The 19069-nt window shown below is 35.0% G+C and overlaps 1 protein-coding gene across 1 annotated transcript; it reads right to left on the bottom strand.

Moving 5' to 3' along the window:
* Positions 1-928: 928 nt before the first annotated feature.
* LOC123534961 (heat shock 70 kDa protein 12B-like) lies at positions 929-18547 on the bottom strand. Its single transcript, XM_053519854.1, has 5 exons — positions 16402-18547; positions 12892-13194; positions 7902-8123; positions 7331-7487; positions 929-5586 (listed from the first exon to the last, which is right to left on the bottom strand). The coding sequence occupies exons 1-5, from the start codon at positions 16444-16446 to the stop codon at positions 4496-4498; spliced, it is 1818 nt and encodes a 605-aa protein (XP_053375829.1). The 5' UTR covers positions 16447-18547; the 3' UTR covers positions 929-4495.
* Positions 18548-19069: the final 522 nt, after the last annotated feature.

Here is a 19069-nt window from a genome sequence, read left to right as displayed (position 1 = left end):
TCTCTATATTGCCCCTATTCACAAAGCATGAATCTTTCTTATATACTTTTGAATATCATAGAATTCATTTTTTTTTTCGGACGAACGATAAACTTGAAGTCCTCGTTGAATTGTAAGGTTACTAGGAGTATGTCAGTGTCTAGATTCAAATCTAATATTACAAGAAATTTAGCAAGCATAATAACCCACTGCCAAAGTGTAGAAAATATTTCAATGAAAAAGTTTTGTTTTTTTTGTCAGGAATGGACAAATACAAAAACTATCTATTAAATTAAAAAGAAAAAAGAAAAAAGAAGCAAGTAACAAGATATAATAAAACCAGAGCAACTGACTAGTCATATAAGATCAATGAACATATAAATTCAACAAGGAATTCTATTTTAAAGTCACTGATGCTTTGATAAGTTATCGTCCAATGGCTTTTGATATCAGCCAAATGCTCTTCAGCCTATTGCACACCTTATTTGACAGTGTATATCTGTAAACAATGAGAAGATCTATATGACACATAAGCAAAAAAAAGAAAGAAAAAAGAAAAGAAAACAAACAAACAAACAAAAACAACAAATAGAAATAGGAATTTGCAAAAGTGTGCGCATTCTGAAATTACATCACTGTACCTATCAACAAAGAAAATAAGACAAAAGGTTAAAGATAAGTTAACAGTGGCACTTCCTTCGTTCATTTCAACATATCTATGCTTATTGATTCCTTTATTTACTTTGTAAATACGTTTTTTATCAAGGATTTTTTTATGCAGTCAAATTGTAATTTTCGGTATATTTTTTTAATATTCTCTTCGAAGCTTACTGCAAGATTATTGTATAGCACACGAACGCTCCCTTGTCCAGGCGATTCACGCATTGCAGTTTGGTATATCTGCGGTGTGTTCTATTTATAGAAAATGAGATAGGTAAGTAGGTCATGCTAAGAATAGAAATAGAAAACTTGACTTACAGAGTAATCTCCCTTATCAATAAATCGGATCAACATTTTTGACGAAATTATAAATAAAAAAATATGTTCTGCTCTACAAATAAGGAGAGGAAAGACAGATAGCATTGTTTTAAATCACATAATAAGTTGCATTACATATATATTTTATGTTTTCTTTTTGCCATTTTTTTGTTTATTCACTAAAATGCGATTTCAAATTGGTCATTTCGTCCCCCCTTTTCGGCCCCCCTTTTTAAAACGTATTTTTGAAAAAAAATCAAAGTATAATAAATTAAGACGGTTTTTTCTTTCAAATAAGTATATTTTATGCTAAAAATGTACATAAGTTTTCGTTTGTTTTAAGAACTTTTTTGCTTTAAAAATGATCGATTTAACAAGGAGGATTTTCTGGGGTTTTTTTTCTTTGTTTTTGTAAGTCTGCTATGTTGGATAACATGATTGCTGTTTAAATGTCCGTATTTGATGCTGCTTATTTTCAAACTCTTGAATAAGATTAAACTTTTTTTATTAAACTTTTTTTTTATAACAAATACTTTCCTCACTCCAATCAACTATTAACACATTTATTTCTACTAGGGGAAAATTTTGACACATTTCATTCAGTCAATCAACAACTTCTCATGCAATTAAATACCATTAACACCTTCCAATCAGCCCAATCAAGGCCTTTTAATGTGATTAATAACCTTTAACACCTCGTATGCAGGTATATGCTCATTCTACTTTTTTTTTAGAAACCACTGTCTCCCTACTTTTGAAGTATTTAAGTATTTCTTTTTTTATTTTAATGACAAAAATGGATAAATAGCATGTTGGTTATTTTTAGTAAAACATATGTGACAGATATTAGTTGTTTATTTATTCTTTATTTAATTTCTAATTAAAACTTTCTTTTATTATGACCAGAGGTAAGGATTTATTGCTCTCTCTATTCTTACTATGATTTTTAAAAAGTTAATTAGATTTTCTAATATATTATATTTAAAATACTAAGGGCATTGTATTTATTTTTTCATATTTTATTTCAGTTAATTGTCTTATATTTTCAGTATATTTCTTTTACTATTTTATCAAACCTAATTATTTAAAGTTAATTATTTCTAATATAACTCCTTCAAAACTCACGATGATTTTAAATAAAAGTTTTCAAAGTCAAAAAAGCAAAAATGCCTAAAATATTAAGGGGGACAAAATTTCTAAAAAGGGGAAGAATTGACCAAAAGGGGGACGAGTTGACCAAAATCGGGACGAGTTGACCAAATTTTATCATGAGGGGGACGAAATGACCAATTTTGGGGGACGAAATGACCAAATCGGGGACGAGTTGACTGGGGACGAGTTGACTAGGGGACGAGTTGACTTGATACCAAATGTATTGTGCAATATCGTTGATCCTTTTACAAACTATTCACTGTGTTCAGTTTATCACTCCGATACTATTCATTACCATCTTTACAGGGTCCGAAATAAAAGTGTATCCCATATACTCGACACCGCCTTCAGGGCGGCGTCGAATTATCTTGAATACATGTATGTTAGCACATATGCTATACTATACTTTACCGTACTATACTATACTGTACAACTCTTCTGTTGTTTCAACGAAAGAAATATATACAACATCCTAAAGGAACCACACTTGCTTGAAGATATTTGCAGCGTGCATAAGGCCTAAAAAAATTCTTTGTTTCCGGTAACATGCTCAAAAAAATTAGGGTAGGTAGGTAGGAAAATTTTTTTTTTTTTGGAATTTTTTTTATTAAGGGAGACTTTTCGGAAATTATTTTTGTGTCAAAAAATGAATACAAATAAGGGGGTTATGCCTTTAGAGCATCAGGAAGTGGATTTTTCACATCACTAACCATGTTTAAAGCATAAAAAGTGCAGTTTTGTCAAAAAGTTGAAAAAATTATTCTCCAAGGCCATAAAAACATTTAGGGTAGGGACAAAAATTTAGGGTAGGTCGGGATACCGGAAACAAACACTTTTTCTACGCCTAAATGAACTTGAACGTGTGGGTTCTAGTCAAAATGCACCCCTACTCCCTGAAGTAGGAAAAGGCCTTAAAACTCAAATTTAGCGTAATCCTTTTGATCTTTTCGAAAATTATATGCTTTTTGTCTGTCTATTTTTGAAAACAAACCAAATATTAATCGACCTTTCAATCACTAAACACATATTACGGTAGCTGGTTACGTCTTTTTAGTCGTTGTTTTGGCAGGTAGGAGTTTTAAATAAAACTCGGAGTGTAGATCAGACACCTAGTCAAATTTTGTACTGGTCCTTTCACAAATGAAAACAGTTCCACCATTCGAGAATTTTAATATGTTAATTCAGACCCGCCGTTTCATATGCGAGAGGAAAATGTGTGTTCAATTGAACCTTCTTACTTGAACATTTAGGAGGAAATGTCGTTTGAAGATTTTTCTATTTTTAGCTTTGGTGGCCCCCTATGTGTAACCAAGCGGAATCGTTTGAACAACTTTGGTAGAGGACCATCCAAGTAACATCCTCGCAAAGTTTCGTCAAAATCCATTCAGTGGTTTTGGAGGAGATGCCATTTAATAACAATTGTTGGCGACAGACGGACAACTTGACGGACGGACGGCGGACACAGCGTGATCACAAGACCTAACCATGAGTACTGAGCACTGCTAATTTACAAGTATGGACATGGAGTTTGTGTGATGTTCAGAAATTTCAATTCTGTAGAAAGCTATGTTTTCTTTGAATATGGAAATCACCAAAATAGCCAATTTTTTCTACCCTTTCAGTGGCCCTTAACTCTGGAACCCATTGTGAAATATGGCTGGTTTAATAAAGGAACCGAGATCTTATGGTAATACAAGTTGTGTGCAAGTTTAGTTAAATTCCAATTATAAATGAAACCGCTTTTGTGCAGACAAACCAAAAGAGCCAATTACTGGCCCTTTCAGGGTTCCTAACTCTGAAACCCATAGTGGAATATGGCCGGTTCAAGAAAGGAACCGGGATCGTATGGTGATACAACTAGTGTGCAAGTCTGGTTAAAATCCAATTATAAAATGAAACTGCTATTGTGCAAAAAAGACTAAATAGTCAATTTCTGGCCATTTAAGGGGCCGTAACTCTAGAAACCATCGAGGAATATGGCTGGTTAAAGAAAAAAAGGAACCGAGATCTTATGGTGATACAAGTTGCGTGCACTATACTCCACTATCGTGAAGACAACAACAAAAAAATAGCCAATTTGTGCCCTTTCAGGGGTCTTAACTCTAGAAGCCTTCATGAAATATGGCTGGTTCAAGAGAAGAACCGAGATCTAATGGTGATACAAGTTGTGTGTTAGCTTGGTTATATCAAATTATAAATGAAAACACTATCGTGCAGAAAAGAAATTGTTGACAGACACACGGTGCACGATGCACGATGGACGACGGATATCATGTGGTCACAAAAGCTGACCTTGAGCCTTTGGCTCAGGTGAGCTAAAACATCTGAAAATTTTGAATGAAATGACCTAGATTTGATCCTTTGTATCTCTATGTTTCAGTTATGTCTATCCGAGAAAGTTTATTGAAGATTTTGTCTCCTCTCCTGTTTTTTCATCTATGCCTGTCACTTCAATCTCTGTGCCGCTAAAAGTAAGGGAAAGATTCACTGCACGACTTAAGTCCCCATCGTGATCAGGCAGGTTTACTGACATTTCTCCGACATATTTGCACCCGACATCAGTATACTGTGGATCTTTAAGCTCGGACGCAAACACAGGGAACCTCATTGACTTTTGATCCCTATCCACAGGAGTATATTGGTGAGTGACTTGGGGTTCGCCAACTTTGACAACTTGGTTTCTTTCGACATGCTTATGAAACACATGTTTGCATTCTGGTCCAGAATCCTTCATTACTCGCTTACTTTCGGGATGCTTACCTTTAATAAAAGTAGTATACATTTCCACCCCATATGTATACTTTAACACCCTTTCCGAGATAGATTTTGGACTATGACCGAAGATCAACGCACCCCTCATTATAGAAGATGAAGCTTCTGCAGGTATTATGACATCAATACCTGGAAATGAAGATTTCACCTTCTCTTGCAGCATCGGCGACTCCGAAAAGCCTCCTACCATCAATATTGCCCTAATGTCGCGAACAGCTCGATCACGGAGGAGATTTTCAGTATGTTGAATAGTTTTTGACAAGGATGTATCGAAGAGCTTCCTAAATACTTCTACGTCAAACTTCATTTTGTCGCCAACAAAATGAACATTGTTCCCATAAGAAGAAGACTCAACAGCTTTTGCCAAGCTTTTTCCGCATTTTCTTTCGTAGACTTTGCATATAGACACAGGAACCCTCATTGCAACTACTTTTTGTTCTCGCTTTTGCTGTTGTCCTTTTGTATTCGGCATTTTTGGACTCACGTTTCTCTTCTTAATTTCAAAATCACGCCAGAGGTCCAGCCAGTCCTCCGTCTGGTCTTGTTTGAATTCTTTGTAAACATTCTTGCCAACAATATCAATGAGCAATTTTTCAAAAGCTTCATCAACAAGAGTTCCACCCCAGCCACCACCGCTTGCAGCTTTTATCTCTTTGACTGTGCCAGTAGGCTGAACTTCATGAACTGTGATATCTATTGTTCCACCTGAAATATCAAAATTATCTCTAGAATTGTATAAATAGTATTATTAAATTTCACTTCAAAAGAAAAGATTCTTTGAAAGTGTCACCATTTGAAAAATAAAGGCTGAACTGTATAAATTTGGATAACTCACACAGTGGGATAAAATAAGCCAGAAATTCAAAATCAAAGGAGGCGTTGGTAAAATCTCAAGATATTTTTGGTGTGTAGATCGGGGAAGGGGTGTAATGTAGAAGTGGTTGGTAGAGATGTTTTGTGCGACAGCGATGACGGAATTCTAAGGCAAACGAAACTGACTGTTTCTCTTTCTTTTGTGTGTGCGTGGCGGGGGAAGGTTAACATGTGTGGGGTTAAGTAAGGTGGTTTGTTGCACATCTGAAATCACTTCAGCATCACACACCTTTATTCCAAGTTTAAAGTCAATACCTTAAATAGTTAAATAGTTTCGAAATTGTGCACTGGACATAAAATACAAAGGAAAGATTTGAACTCAATTTGTGACCTTGACCTTTGACCTACTGATCAAGCACATCATCTGACTGCAACCTCCCTACATACTAAGTTCGAAGTCAATACCTTGAATTATTATCAAGCTATGATCTGGACACAAAATATGATAGACAATTTTGACCTTGCTATAAACCTGAACTTTTAGCTACCAAACTGGTTCATGCGCTAGAATACTAAGGCAAAAAATTATAAAATTGATTTTGATAGGTGAGGAGAAGGGAGGGGGTGGGACTATTGCACTCCTTAAATCACATCATCTCCACCTATCTATATTTCAAGTCGATACCTTAAACGGTTACCTCGCGCACCTCAAATCACTTTATTGTCACGCATCAATATTCCAAGTTAAAAGTCAATAGTGAATAGTTTTGAAGTTGTGCTTCTAACTTATATTCAAAGGACAGATTTAAACACAGTTTCTGACCTTGACCATTGACTTACTGACCAAGTTCCTGTGTTATACACATCATCTCATTGTCAGCTACCAATATGCCAAGTTCGAAGTCATTGCCACCTACCTATATGCCAAAATTTTAGTCAATAACTTGAATGACTATTAAGTTATGCTCCGGACACAAAATAAGAAATACAAATTTGAACTTTGGGCTCCATGACTTTGAACTTTAACCTACTGACCTGGTTTATGTGCTCTGCACATTGTCTTATCGTCATCTACATATATGGCAAGTTTAACGTCACTACATTGAATTATTATTAAGTTTTGCTCCGGACAAGAAATACGACAGACGGACTGACAAACGGAAGGACGGACAGACGGACGCACGCGCCATCACATAATACAACTGGCGTATGAAAGTGCTAAATCAATAAGAAATATGTCCAAGTCTGGAATTTAACTTGGCAATAAATCGGCAATACATACCGTCCAATACACAAAGGAGGATTATATAAAGCTTTACAATTAAGACACTTTACCTTCAGTGCTGGAAAAAATAGTAAAAACCACTAATTCTCGTGTGTTTCCACAGAATTTACAGCAATAATTTCCTGATACCTTAATATTTTCTATTTTGTTTTTGGTCGTACGATTTAGAGGTCAGTCCCTTTAATTGTATATGGCAAGGTAAACGTCTCTTTTTGTAATAGGCAGATATGTCAGGCTTTTATATGATACAAAAGCACCGGCATTGTCCAATTTCTGTCCAAAAGAAATAACATGCTACTTCTTCTAGTGTTTTGTTTCTTTAAAATGACAATAGTGCGAAACAAAAAGTACCTCCTGCATCGAGAACCATGTACTTAGTTCCGGCTGGAAAAGAGGCTATTGCTATGCCTGTAGTGTCTACTCGTTTATCAACTGATAGATGGCGGCAAAAAAGAGAAGCTGCTTCTGGTTCAAGCGCGATACTCAATTTGTCAGCGGCAATACCAGCCTGAAGAAATACATATTTAGAGCAAAGTTCTTGTTAATTGTAAATCTTACATTTATTCTGTATAGTTGATGTTTATAACAAACTATACATAAATATAAAGCAATAAAAACGGAATTAAGATTAACACTCAAAAGAGATTGCAGTACACAAGGAGTATTAATAAACTTTTTTTCTTAACTTTTGAACGAGTTTAATTTTATATATTTACACTTTATCTGTCAGAATTATTTGATAAGGAAAAATAAAACAATTCATAGAAATTGGAACACAAACAATACAATATCTTGATTAAGAAAAATGAAATATTTACAAAACGGTTGACTACAACTGACATGAAAGTTAGCATGTTGCACAAAATACTATTCATATTCCATGTGGTTTAAGTTTAAAAATGAAGTAAGGTAAGAATATTACATTTTCTCCAGCTTTTCTCATGAATTGCTTGGCGGAGTCTGTCCAAATTGCGGGAACAGTAATGACCCAGTGTACCTCTGACCTCTTGATTGACCCTGCAATCTTGTCCTTAACCACTGTATGCATATCATCTACCAGGAACTTAATTGCCAAGGAAAATACATCAATTGCTGGTAACTTACGACCCATTTCATCTTTCAGTGTCATGTCCAAGTTGATGTTCTGTAAAACGTATAGTTTGTCGGATTATTTCAAGTAATTGTGAATCTTTGAAAGAAGCAGTAGTTTCATACTCCTCTTCGTCCACTAATTATAGTTTTGTATAGTGTTTAATCATACACGATTGGTATATACCGTGCGCAAATGATAGCAAATTATCATGCACAGCAAATAACCTAGTCCGTGTGTGTATATAAATTAATTAAGACAGTTGTGCTATGTGACATTTCGTTTTAAACATGTTTTAGTAAAATATTTGATCAAATTTGAAAGCGTTATTTCTTGATGCGTACATGGCGCTTAAAATCACGACGACGTGACGTCAACATAATGTCGTTGTGATGATTCAAGCATTATTAGTTATATTAGAATTGTAATTGATATGAGTAAACATTTTGTTCACTGACAACCAAAAATATGTTCACCTACATTGCACCAGACCAGGAAGAAAATGCTATTGTACATGTAATACCCCTCCCCTAGGTATACTATGACGACCATAGTGGTGATCGGGAAAATATACTTTCTCATTTCAATCGCGCATTTCTCACCTAAAACGCGAGAGTTAAGTAAATTGTTTTTTTTTTTTTGTATATTGAAAGAGTAGTAATACGTGCACCAGTCACATTGTCTCACAGAGAAACTCTCCGTATTTCATACTGTCGTCAACGTTACATAAAAACTAGGATGAACTTCCCTAAGTTCCGGTCTAAACAACAACATATATTGTCATTGTCTGATGTGAAATTGTATGTCAATCGTCGTTTCAACTACACTTTTATGCTAGCATGTGAATGCTCATCATAAAAGCACAATGTGTTTTTATTACTAAATCATCAACACAAATGCGTACCACAGTATGATCAGAATCATTTCTAAGACGCCCTTCAAACATCATTTCTAGTTTTATTGTACGACTGTAAATAATGCACTTTTTGTTTTTTTGTTTGTTTACGTTTCGCCTAACACTATGCAGGAAGCCGTGTCTTCTAGACTGGGAGTTAACAGGGAAGTTCATACAAGGTTATGCTGCAACGATGACGAAAACATAAAGTACGCGGAGTCTCTCTACGGACGATGTGACTGGTGTACGATGGACGATAAATCATCACAATACCCATTTACTGAACTGAGTTTTATGTGTGAAATACGCGACTGAAATGGGTAAGTATATTTTCCCGTTCATGTCCATGCAAGGTTCTTATAGTATACATAGAGGTAGGGTATAACAAAATCTATAAGAAGATCCTTTGGAAGCACAGAAAGGAAAGCAACCAAGCAAAATAATAGCAGACTCGGTTTGTTCATGAGGAGTAATGGAAAGAGCAACACCCCTCAAGCCCCCTAGCACCGGCTTAAGCGGAACTCCATAACAAGGATATTGAATGGACTTCATGATCCCAAAGGACCAGAAAATATAACAACACTGAATCCAATATAACATGTATAGTAGCATTTTCTTTCTGGTTTGGTGCCATTGAACACGTTTTATGGTTCCAATAATGATCTGTCAGTAAACAAGATGTTAAAAAAAAGTTCACTCAAATTAAATGACTAATGTTCATATCGAAGTGCTCAACTGTCCTGTTTTATGATAAGCAGCATATGATAAGAACATTATTGTTATCATGATTGTTATGGTTGTTATTATTTATAACATTTAAACAGTTTTCACATTCACGTTATACATCTATATCTTCTAACGCATCATTTTTCATTCAAGTTTTAAGATTTCTGTTCGTAAAGGAACCAATTTATACAGTTTATACATTGTTACTCTGAAGGTAAATATTTTTTCTACATTAGGTATTTTAGCTAATTTGCATAAAATGAATCTATGCTGAAACAGGCATCTCTGGAAACAAGATATAACTAAAACTGAACAACATGATGAAATAAACTGTGATCAACAAACTTGTGATTATTTGAGCTATATCATATGAAAATGTAAAAATCTAGTGTAAATACTTATTTGTAGGAGCAATCTGTTTGTAACGTACTTAGTTTATACATAATTTATTTTAGGTCGATTGTGAAGCAAGTTCTACAACTTATAATAATCACTCTCGACACCTCATTCCTGATTGAATCCATCGCCACGAGGGTATGAGAGAAGAGGCCAGTTTCCCTTTTAATGCTGAGCACCAAGCAAGGGAGCTACTGGTACCATTTTTCACGTCTTTGGTATGACGCGGCCGGAGATCGAACCCACGACCTCCCGCACTCGAAGCGGACGCTCTACCACTAGGCTATCGAGGCGGTACCAATTTATGGGTTGTGTGTATGTATGTGTGTGTGTGTGTCGGGGGGTGGGGATTTAACACGAAATTAATATTTCGCGTAGGGGCCTATTCTATGTAATATAACTAAAGCAGTGTAAGTGTAAGACTCAATGACGCTTTTCTCCTAAATTCTACATAAAACGGACGGAGGGAGTGGAATTTTGTCTTGCAGCTTTCTTAGTCGTGCCCTTAAAAGTTAGGCTCTAGGTGCTCTGACTTCAGACAAGTTGTTGAGTACATTGGTGTAATTATACGTTAGATTTACCTTAATTTCATGTTTTACTTAATATGGTCTGGAATGTTTTAGCTAATGTTAAAGCCTTTGTCAGCGTGGATTTTATTTACATTGTGTTGTCTAACTTGTTAAAAATAGGGTAAGTGCGAGGTTGACATGCCCTAAACGCGTTTAAACCCCCAGTTTTCTTTATATAGGTTACTGACCGTTCCAAGGCGGTGCCCCTATTTTCAACTGGTTTTCTGTCTGTCTTGTATTTTGTGTTGCGTATGTTGTCTTGTTTGTTGTTAGCGTTTTTTCCTCCTTCTCCTCACTCCCCCTATCGCCCTTGCAATTGGGCTCCCTTGTTTTGGCATCTCCTCCCCTTTTATTATTAATTAGTTTTCGTGCCCCCCCCCCCCCCTCCCCCTTTATTTTGGCTGCCGGAATCCTAAGGCGGTACACGATTTTTTCCTGCTTATATGTGTGCGTTTGTATGCTTGTGTGTCTAAAGCGGTGCCCTACAGTGTTGTTGTATCTTACTTGTCTGTTTACCTATATTAGTTAGTTGGGTGTGGTTGTGTGTGTTAATCTTTGGTACATAAATGTCTGCGCTATTATGGTTTACGTTGTACTGTAACTGTAATTAAGGAACGTAGCATTCCCTTTGTATATTCATCCTTGTTCTACTTTCCCCTACAAACTCCCCCACCCCCTTTCCTCCCCCTTTATCTATAGCAACCCGTCTGTAATATTTTTTCGTTACAGTTTCTTTTTTATGTGGGCCTACATTGCAAATGCGTGGCTCTGGGGCTGTGTTTTAGTGCTCTGTGCTTCCGAGAAATCTGCCCTTACCTATTATCTTTTGTAAAAAAAAATCATTTTTCCACCTTTCTGACATCGGGCCTTAATGTTTGTTTGTTTTAGATTATGCGCCGTTTTATTTAACAGTATTTCAGTTATGTAACGACAAACCAGTTAACCTAACCAGTGTTCCTGGATTCTGTTCACCAATACTAACCTATTCTCCGCAAGTAGCTGCCTACTTCCCCACATGACCCAGAGATGGATCAGGACGAATGATTTCAGATGCAATGCCTTTTGTGAAAACGTCACGGAGAACATTTGCCTCGCCTAGGGATCGAACTCACGACCCTGAGATCTGTAGATCTGCACTATCCCTTTTGTGCTAAGTGGAACAAACCTTAATATCAAAATTCTATAATACCCTGCTAAAGTAACAAACCATTATATTTTGTGTTATATTTGATAACAGAAGCTTCTTTGGAGGCAAACAGAAGTCTGCAACTGATGCATGGTTGTACACCTACCCATAAAGCTAGGAAACTCGTAATTTGCTTCTCAGGCATTTAGTGAACGTTTTAAATTGGAGATATTAATCTGATAAAACACTTTAATGATATGTTGTAACAGAGGAGGCTGCTAGACCAAAAAACGCGTACAGCAATACTGTAAGGGTCAAAATTTTGAAATTACAGTCTGTCTATTTTCTATGCGAATTTTTTATGCGCAGCTACAAAATCTTCTTTAGCGACTCAGAACGGACATTAAATATAGCATTTCTGCCATAAATGTGCTCAAATGCCAAATGCGAAAAATCTCTAATAAACTCTAATTTATATTCTTGCGTTTGGCAGAATGACGATATATATATACACATGTATATATATATTTATGATTTTGTGTTTTTGCTATGAAATAATCTTTTAAAACAATGCAATAAATAAATGCAAACTTTTGTGACTTTTTAAAAATGGGTACAGATCGTAAAAAAAATAAACTTATATGATTCCGAGCTCTGATTTATAATTCATACTGATCTGTCATAAACAACATATTGTTTTAAATACATTTGACAAATTTCAAAATTATATTATCACTCGTTGTAAAGATATTTGCAATTTATCAAGTGTTGCGTTAAAACATTTGTAAGTGTGTCTTAATAAATATTTATGTCAAATGTGCTGACCCTGAAATGCATTTTAGTTAGCAATTTGAAATGCACTTAGTCAGCATAAAGTGCTTACATAATGACTAATACCTAACCATATAAATACCCGTATTTCTAACTTAACAGATTTCAAAATATTTGCCAGTTATCGATAGACAGGTTTGAAAATCCATCAGCACCATTACTAGTAGTTAATTCCATAAAGCATCTCAAGTCTGCTACCAATATAAAGTTTGAAAGACATACGTTTGGAGGCGGGGATCAAAACCGTCAAAAAAGCGAAAAACAATAATTTGGTCTAACCTCTCCTAGTTGTTTATGAAGCTTCATTTTAAATCGCTGAAAGTAGTAGTAATCTTCATGCTCCTCTTCGTCTATCAATTCCTTATATCTGTTTTCAGCATCATAACCAAAAGCTTCTAGTGTTTGACCATCTGGCTTTATCAGTACCACTGTCGGCGTTTTCTCTGTGATCAGTGTGCCACTCGAATGCCATTGTTTCACGAATCCTTTCGTGGGTTCAGATTCAAATTCGTGAGCAAACAATATCGCCCAGCCAGAGAATGTAGTCCCAAAGTCTATTGACGCGACTAAAATATCGCTCGCCTAGGAATAATATTTAATACGATTAATATATACTATACATTTCTATTATAAAACAAAATCAAGTTCTCTATTATCAACACTTCATAGGATTTTATTGATTTTCAAAAAGTTCAATCGTCTTTTTTAAATTTAGATATCCAAATATATTGTTACGTAAGCCTATGAAGGACCGTCAGTTTTTACTATCTTGATGCAACATTACTTGCAGAAAAAAAATTATTGAATATTTATGTTGTTATTGTTTCTTCGTTGCAATGAAATATATTTTGTATAGATTAAATTGTTATGTAGTAACATGGTAATACATTTCTATCTTTGGTGACTCAACTAGTACATACACTGTTTTGAATATGGTATTTTTAAAGATGTCATATGGGTAGCAAGCCCTTTTGTTATTTATTAAAGGACTACTGTTACTGTCAGTGAATGCTTAAAATGTAAAGATGTCTCTTTAAGTTTTAAAGTTATCACTTTAAGACAAAAAAGATATATTTTCAGTGCCAAGAGATAGCATTATAATAACTAAGAGATAAGACCTATATCTGTATAAGGCTCTTTGGGAATATCTCTTTCCATAAAAGTATTTTAAAGCTAGCATTTGTAGAAGAAGAGAGCTCTCTTTTGTTGGAAAAGATAGCATTTGACATAAGAGCTAGCAATATTTTAAAGCTAGCCCTGAAGGCAAAAGTGCTAGCATTGCAATTTAGAGATAGTTTGAGAACGTAACGGTTGGTAGTATTTTTGAAAGAGAGGGCCAAAAAGTAATGTTTACAAAAAATAATTGATTCCCTAAGAAATAACATGACAGGCCAATCAGAAACGCTCAGAGTAATTTGCTTCCGCTTCTAGCCGTGGCGAAGGGAGCAGTCGTTATCTTTCCTGCCTACTTCGGAACTGAAAAAGAGCTATCTCTTAACTTATTCAGGCATATATTCTTACCTTACTTAAGCCACAATCTCATCCGTTATTTGCAGTTCAATCGAAAGCTGATTAGAAAACTGATAACTGATTAGGGCCATTATGCAAGACAAACTTACCAAAAAGGAAATACATGTCGATAATAGATTAAACAAAGGTAAGGATAAATTTTCCGGAAGCAGAGAGCACCCCAAACAAAGCCATGCATCGCAAAGTAGACCAACAACAAAAAGAAAGTGTAACTCAAGAAATATATATAGCAGACGTGTTGCTTAAAAATTACAACAAGTACCTTTTAATTATATGCAAAATACAAAACAAATGTATAGATAAAAGGGTGGGGGTGTTGGGGAAAGTAGAAAAAGCAAGGATAAATATTCATCAGGGAAAGCCACGCTCCAAATCGCAGTCTCACTTCACCGCAAACCACAGCAGCGTAAATACGCATGTACTAAAGACACACACAAACACGCGCGCGGGCGCGCGTGCATACACAAACACACACACGCACAAACTGACAAGCAAGAAAAATACGACACGTGGGCACCGCCCACGGACAACCAGCGGCGGAAATTATGGTCGGCACCTATCTTCGCTCATAGTAAAAGCAGAGAGAGCGTAAATGCAAAGGGAAATGGGGAGGGAAGAGGAAAGAAACACCAACAACAAACAAGACAATAACATGAAATACGAAACGGACAAAAAAAAGAGACGAAAAAAAGAGCATCTCCTGGGAACGGTCAGAAACCTAAATAAAGGAAACTTGGGTCCTAAACACGTTTAGGGCATGCCAACCTCGCACTTACTCTACTTTCAACAAGTTAGACAAGACAATGAAAATGAAATAACTCTCCGCTGAGAAAGACTAACATTATTGATAAAGTACCTGATTAAATACACTAAGGTCAATCTAGATATTATTACATCAATGCACTCCACAACTTGTCTGAAGTCCGAATACCAAGAACCTAACTCTAAAGAGCACGACTGGCAAACTGCAAAACAAGTTCAACTTCCTCCGTCAGTTTTTGTAGGATTTAAGTGAAAAGCACACTTTATTAGTTATCGCACCTCAAATAAGAAAGCTTAGAGGGGCCAATCACCAACCTACATTCCCATAGTATTCGGGGTGTGAAAGAACAAGGTTTAGAAGTGTTTTAAGGTTTGTGTTATATTTCTTTAAAAGTTCGGACGATCTGTAGTAAAATTCAGTGCAAGCCTAATCTCCAAAGCAATAAGTAAATGTATAGATAAATAAAGGCCATGCAATTTCTTGAAAAAGTAATAAAAGCTGCCGGATTTAAAATTCCCAACCCACTCGTGTCGGCTACTTTAAATTTTACTGTGGAATGTCATTGTCTTGAAATTCATATTTGTTAGAAATATAAATGTCTCTTGTTTGAGGAACTAGGCTTTTGTGGTTAGATATTTGGCCTGAAGAGCTAATTACAACCTGGTAGTTAAACATGACGTACTTTCATGGCTATAAATAAAAGTTAAGCAGAAATCGAATCAATAAAATCAATACTTAAGTTTTAAGCAATGTCAATCTGATTTAAAACATATCAAAAGATAATAGATTAGAGATGATTTCGTAGTGGGTACGTTTGAATATAACTTCCTTATCACGAAGAAAAAATGTCGTAACGTTATTATTTGCTACCAGTTCTATTTGCAAACCAACAAACACTGTTTTGGTTAGTACGATGCTCCTTAACAAACTCTTTAATTATAGATAGTACATTTCGTATTTTTAACATTGTTTCGTATTTATATAATAATACTTCGTTTTTAGGATATAATATTCAGTTTTATCATAGATATTCTGTTCGTTCTTAGACAAAAGAATCTTTCAAAAATACGATATTTCATACTTAATGCAGTATTATTTCGTATGCACGAAATGAAAAAAAAGAATGTTATATCTAATTAAAATACAAGTTATTTCGCGAATCTTTGATCCTTTTGATGTCTAGGAATATGGCCGGTAAAATATTATTTATCTAAGCGTAAAAACTTTCTGAAATAATCATTACAAAATTTGGCATGATCAACATAAAATTGTCCTTCAGAAGAGTTGAAATTTTCATAATTTTGAAGCGTAATAGCTATAAAAAGTAAGTTTTGTTTTCAACGTGCCATGAAAATTTGCAAAGAACAGACATCTGACATTTCTGTATTGTTTGAGAATTTTAAAGGCCCTGATAATATAAGTTCAAATAAAAACATGGCCAAGATAAAAAGTTAAAAGCAAATTTCTTAAACGATACAAAATATAAATACACTCACCATTTTACGCTCTGCGTCAAAATGGCTGCCAGGAAGTAAATTCATTAGTGCGGATTCTATGAAGAAGAAACGAAACTCTAGGTAAAACTAACATTCTATAAGGCCATGCCAATCAATTAATGGTTCTTCGAAATCACTTCATCAAAATTTTCATCCTCGAGAAATAAATCACTCGCCATCGTGTACAGAAAAAAATATAAAACGGAATTTAAACACTTTTTCAACTTAAAATGCGCCCTGGTCTTCTACTGAGATTGGGCTATTTCTATTCTATCCAAAGGTAACAATTTCAGATTTTGAAGCAGAGCAATTACATTTGAAAAGTCAAGATTACCCTTATCCATACTCAGTCTTTCAAGACACGTTGCTCAGCAGGACCAGTAGGCACAAGTTATCATAGTTATATAGCAATGATCACTTTGTATAGATAAACTTGTAACCTAAGAACTGTAACTCCGTTTAGGGTTGTTATGTTTAATCATATCCTTAAGTTATAAAATAATGAAACTATGTGTTCGGAAAGAATAACTGCACCGGAGATTCAACCTAAGATTCCATCAGTAGGCCTAAGAGATAAATGACAGGCATTGACTTTGGTAAAATAGACTATGCGAACTATATATATTTGTATTTGAAAGTTGTGCTTGTGCAGATCTGTGGATTCAGTCAGTAGGAGCAGGATCATTGCTCTTGCATTTGACAAAATGACATTTATTTATTTGTAACGAAATAGTAACAAAGCTTTGTGAGTTTCAATCATTTCTTTTGACTACGATTTTACCTAAAAATGTAAAAAAAAAAGAGTCGGCAAAAGATGGCTTAAGTTTACAAATGATCTGATCTTTATTTATGCATACTATAAGCAATACAATTAATTTAAAGCTGTGATGCTGAGGACAAATGTAAATTTAGCATATTCCATACACTCAAACCTGTAAATTCATACATTTGAAACTATGTTCACAGACTGTCTATAGATATACACTAAAACGTTATGTGTTTTTTTTTCTTGTATAATCTAACTTTAAGTTTTCACAGTTAATCATCCTTAATTAAACCTTGCTTGTTTGATATTTAAGTGACCAGATACTATTTTTTCTATCCTACTTTTGCACGTCTCTCTTTGATGATACAACATTTACAATTATTTGTATTTGTGCCTCTCTTAGGTCAATTGAAAATTAAGCTTTTGCAAGATTATATCCCAAAATTATTGATTTTGATTTTGAAGTTATAGATCTACGTATATATTTTGTTACTACATCTATTACTACATTACTACAACACACTTTTCACCTTTTGGTCAAATCCATTTCATTTCAATTGTCGACGTTTGCACTTATCTGCATATGTTACAGCTGTTAACTGCAACAATTGAGATTGGCAGCAGTAAGAGCATTTAAATGCTACAACTGGCAGCAGTTAGAGCTGTCAAAGGCTGCAACTTGCACAGCAGTAAGAACTGTTAAAGGCTACAACTTGCAGCAGTAAGATCCATTTAAAGAAAAAAATCATACAGCACCTGCCACAGCAGTAAAAGCAGTTAAAGGCTTCATTTGGTAGCATTAAGAGCAGTTAAAGGCTACATCTGGTAGCAGTAAGACCACTTGGATGCTACAATTTGCACAGTAGCAAGCAAGAGCAGTCAAGGGTCACAACTTCCAGCAGTAAAGATCCGTTAAAGGCTACACCTGCCGCTGCAGTAAGAGCAGCTAAATGCTACAGTTGGTAGCATTAAGAGTAGTTAAAGGCTACAATTGGTAGCAGTAAAAGCAAAAGGCTACAGCTGGCACAGTTGTAGCAAGAGCAGTCAAATGCTACAACTGGCACAGAAGTAAGAGCGTTTAAAGGCTAGGACTGCCACAGAAGTGGGAGCAGTTAAAGGCTTCGATTGGTAGCAGTAAGGGCAATTAAAGGCTACAACTGTCCAGCAGTAAGAACAGTTAAAGGCTACAGCTGCGTCAGCAGTAAGAGCTCTTAAAGGCTACAAATACCAGCACGACAGTTAGAGCAATTTAAGGCTACAACTGGCAGCAGTTAGAATAGTCAAAGGGTAAAAAAGATTTATCCCCAAAGAAAAACATACTGCGGTAGATCTAATAATTATAAAATTTTGCATGACATAACATTGTTTGTTTGTTGTTGTTGTTTTTTTTTTTGTTTTTTGTTTTTGTTTTTTGTTTTTTTTTTTAAGAAAAATCTTAAGCCGACATGTAATTAAACAAAAAACAGATATCTGAAATACTTGTATCATTTGAGAATTTAAACGACCTGATTGTATAAATCCATTTTATAATGTTCGAATAAAACACGAAATATAAAAAAAAACACATCATTTCAAGACTGGTGTGTCAAAATGTCCGCCAGGAAGTAAATCAAATCGTGCGAATTCTACGAAGATAAAACGAAACTCCAGGTAAAAGTAAACATTCTGTAATAAATTGCCAAATCATGTCAAATAGATTAATTAAGAAAAACATATCTTTCACTAATATGACTAACAGGATAGGGGTTTATGTGTGTTTATTCAAACTTGAACATGTTCATAAACCCGAGTTTATCATCTTGGAGGGCAATAATATATAATACTTTGGATTTAAGATTTAGCCTTACGTACATTTTGAGAAAAAAAAAAAAACCAAATCATAGAAAGAAAAGTTTGTTTCAC

The sequence above is a fragment of the Mercenaria mercenaria genome, chromosome 12 (genome assembly GCF_021730395.1).
Source record: "Mercenaria mercenaria strain notata chromosome 12, MADL_Memer_1, whole genome shotgun sequence".
Classification (NCBI taxonomy): domain Eukaryota; kingdom Metazoa; phylum Mollusca; class Bivalvia; order Venerida; family Veneridae; genus Mercenaria; species Mercenaria mercenaria.
The sequence above is the reverse complement of the archived record's forward strand: the minus strand, read 5'-3'. Positions and strand labels throughout refer to the sequence as shown.

Bases quoted from the DNA above. Each gene is read 5' to 3' on its own strand.
- LOC123534961 (XM_053519854.1), bottom strand. From the start codon at position 16,446: ATGAATTTACTTCCTGGCAGCCATTTTGACGCAGAGCGTAAAATG. The intron at 13,195-16,401 runs GTGAGTGTATTT...TATTATTCCTAG, and splicing joins TTGACGCAGAGCGTAAAATG to GCGAGCGATATTTTAGTCGC. The intron at 8,124-12,891 runs GTTAGACCAAAT...TACGTTTTACAG, and splicing joins TTCATAAACAACTAGGAGAG to AACATCAACTTGGACATGAC.